At 21.2% G+C, this 3,928-nt stretch overlaps 1 protein-coding gene across 1 annotated transcript; it reads left to right on the top strand.

The window, feature by feature from the left end:
• The first annotated feature begins 2,380 nt into the window (after window positions 1–2,380).
• Window positions 2,381–3,800, top strand: LOC102674252 (ankyrin-1-like). The gene is made up of 5 exons (XM_006614328.2): window positions 2,381–2,512; window positions 2,598–2,730; window positions 2,998–3,280; window positions 3,344–3,541; window positions 3,622–3,800. Exons 1-5 carry the CDS (start codon window positions 2,381–2,383, stop codon window positions 3,749–3,751), a joined length of 876 nt encoding a protein of 291 aa, XP_006614391.2. The 3' UTR covers window positions 3,752–3,800.
• Window positions 3,801–3,928: the final 128 nt, after the last annotated feature.

The raw sequence follows: 3,928 nt of genomic DNA, 5'->3' as shown, positions 1-3,928 counted from the left end.
AAAAAAAAAAAAAAAGACAGATAGGTAAAAAAAAAAAAGAGAGAAAGACGAAGAGTATGTAAATGTATCTATACAAACCGAGTAACATTTAATGTTCTTCTCGATCGAACCAAACACGGCCTTCCATAGAGCAAACGTTCCGAGGAGACTGAGTAATTTTTCCTTTTCGTTCCTTGTCGTTTAACCAGTATATGCTTGAAACGCGTATATAATAATATAATGTATGATATTTTAACAGTAGGAAAAGAAAAATTTAGCTGACGACTGATCGATCGATCGAAATAGTTACGATCGGCATAAAGAAAAATTTTTTGTGACTCGATGCTATATATTTTTGACGATCGTTTAGCGTGTAATTAGAATTACGTAGATTAAGTAATACCAAAAGAGAGAGAATGATTCAGTATTTATTACTTATTATTATTAATATGTAATTAATGTTATAGACAATGAAAAGTATGAATTATTGTATATGATTAAAGGAATGTCAATCAGTTGGGTTTGGATTTCATTGATACGTTGTAATGTTTCGTGACCGAACAAAGTATTACACAAAAAGCTGAACATTTTGAGGAATAGTTGTTTAAATGATATATTTCCAAATTATATTCTATAGATATTTTACAATTATAGCTTTATTCGTTGAAACGAATCGATTATCTTAAAATTCTGTTGAATTGTAAAAAACTATAATCGCAAGATTTTTCATAATAAAAAAAGAAAACGGAAACCAAATTAGATTTATTTACTTTGTAACGCGGCTACTACCTTGCCAAGGAAAAGAAAAAAGACATGATATACTATTACTATAGTATAATATAAATTAATCTTCAAACGGGAATATCTAATTTTCAGAAGATATTTTTTTAAAATAATAGTGACAAATGTTGTTAAATATTGTTTTTATGCTGGATACGGAACCATTTCAAAATGTTTCAAAGACTAAAAAAAAAAAAAGATTTAATATATAGACACTTGTTGCTATACGATATCAAAGTGATAATTATTCTTCTTGTATTTAAGCTATTTTTCATGAATATTCGAATCTAAAACACAAAAGATAAAAAAAACAGTATTTTGGTGAAAAATTAAGAAAATTTTATCAAACCTTGTTGTAATCAATTTTATGGAAATATATTCTAACATCTTGAACTGTAATATTAATATTTGATGAAAAAGATATTCATATTTTCATGCTTATGAAAAATTTATTGGATATCATGATTTAAGAAAAAAAATTATGTGATATTCGATCAAATTATAACATATTTAGGAAACAGTCGCGAAATTCTATCAAAGTTTATTCAATGTTATAGATCATACAATAATACTCTACTGATTGCTAATTAATTAATTAATTACATGAATTATTATAATTGCATAAAACAAAACTATATATTAAATATATTATTTTAAAATAAATATTGTATGCCTATTATATCGTAAAATACATCATGTAAATGTCCATTATATATACGTGTGTATTTTGAAATCAAAAAATTTTATCATTCGGCATTGTATTTTTCAAATCCATGGTGCTTTTAATTGAACGATAATATATTATTGTAACAAAACTAAATAAAAAAAAAAATAAATAAATAAATAAATAATATTCTACTTATAAATACTTATCCTGAAATATTATTTATTTTCTATTTGTTTTTCTTTTATTTGTGAAATGTTTAAATATGAAAAATAATTTTATATCTATACTTTATATTTAATCGAAATTTAAGATTTTCTAATGAATTTTTTTTATTTTATATTATTTAATGAATTAATTTGATGAATAATTAATATGATAACAGATATAACAATAATAACAATAATAATAATAATAACAATAATAAATAACAATAACATAACATGATAACAATAATAATATGATAACATTTTTTGAAAATTGATATTTGAAATAAGATATTAGATTTAAAATATATCTAATTGTTTGATTTTCTTAATATTTCAAATTAGATTTCACAGATATTTTTTTATTACATTTAATATTATATTTAATATTATTTTTTTTTATTTGAAATATAATTTTTAATTTTTTTCATTATATACAATTTTATTATATGTTATCAATAAAAATTTATAATTTATAATAAAATAGACTAAACATAATATTGTTTATTATTCTAATAATTTCTTTCCATATGATTGTTTGATTTTAATAGAATTATTAAAAAAATACAAAGATAAGTATAATATTTATTATTTAATATTGAATCGATAATATTGAAAATACCAAAATAATAAAAAACTTCAAGTCATATGACAAATATATATTGAATAAAACATCTTATGTTTCGTTTGTAACCTCTAAACTCTTTAAAACATCATTTAAAAATAAAAATAATAATAAAAATCATAATAAATGAGTAAACAATTTCGTATCTCTATATTAGATCCTACAAGTTCGCCAGAATTAATAACCGATGTTAATTGGAAATTATTATTAGCATGTACTTTTGGACATATATTTATGGCAAGAGAAGCACTTTTTCAAGTATAAAAATTCTTAATCATCGATTAAACGATATTTAGTAAAATTTAATTAGTAATTTTAAAGTTAAATTAATAATTTTATTTAGGGTGCAGATGTTAATTGTCGAAGATCTGATTATTTAACTCCTTTACATATTGCAGTACAATATGATAATGTGGTACTTATTCAATTACTTTGCAATCAGCCACTTATTAATATTGAAATAAAAACAATAGATGGTTAGTCAAACTATGTAACTTAATTAGTCAAATTATATTATAATTATATTAAAAAAAAAAATTATGATGAAAAAATCCATTAAAATTAAAATTAAATTAAAATTAAACTTAAAATTTGAATCTTTAAAGAAATATTGAATCTTAAAGAATTATTTTCAAAACAGTTACTTTGATTCTTTTCTTTTAAAATTCAGAATATAAATTATATTATTAATAAATTAACTTTATATATTTAATAGCATAATTTAAAATAAATTACAAAAAATTACTTCTGTACAGGATTGACACCTCTTCATAAGGCTGTTTTTCTTGGACAAAAAAATGCGATAGTAAAACTACTTGAAAATGGCGCCACAGTTAATTGTGTAGATAATTTAAACAGATATCCTTTACATTATGCTGCTCTTCAAAAAGATATTGATAGTGCCACTCTATTACTAACCAATGGTGCACATGTAAATGTTTATGATACTTTTTATGAAACTCCTTTATATACCAGCGTTATACGAAGACCTTTTCTTCCTATGATTAAATTACTACTATTTCATGGGTAAACAAAATAATTAATATAAAAATTTTCATATAAAATTAATGGAAAAAAATTTTATCACAGAGCTACTATCTCATCAGCACCAAATCAAATTTCATTAGATTTACTTCTTGAAACCATTTTGTGTTTACGATTTGAATCAGATATGAAAATACTTGATATTTTATTTCAAAATGGAGCAGATGTAAATACAGCAGATCGTATTGGTTTACGTACGCCGTTACACATAGCAGCCATGATAGGAAATATAAAATTGGTTATGTTAGTAAATTTAAAAAAAATATTTTTATAATATTTCTAAATTAAATTTAAAGTTTTTTTGTTTTTTTCGCATTATATAGTTATCTTATTGAAAAAGGAGCAGATTTAAAACGAAAAAATAGTGCTGGTCATACGCCAATAGATGTAGCTTTAAAATATCGTAATTTTAAAATTGCACGATTAATAGAAAATTCATTTTCAAAAGAATAAAAAATACCTAGGATTTCGAGTATAATTAACTTTATGAATGATTAAATTTATTTATGATATAAACATAATTAATTATAATATAATTCATTTATATGTATTATTTAATTTAAATAAATTTAAGTGATTAAAATATGAAATAAATATATTATATTAACTTTTCTAACTTTTTTTTTTAAT

Source organism: Apis dorsata, unplaced genomic scaffold, assembly GCF_000469605.1.
Source record: "Apis dorsata unplaced genomic scaffold, Apis dorsata 1.3 scaffold_174, whole genome shotgun sequence".
Classification (NCBI taxonomy): domain Eukaryota; kingdom Metazoa; phylum Arthropoda; class Insecta; order Hymenoptera; family Apidae; genus Apis; species Apis dorsata.
The sequence above is the reverse complement of the archived record's forward strand: the minus strand, read 5'-3'. Positions and strand labels throughout refer to the sequence as shown.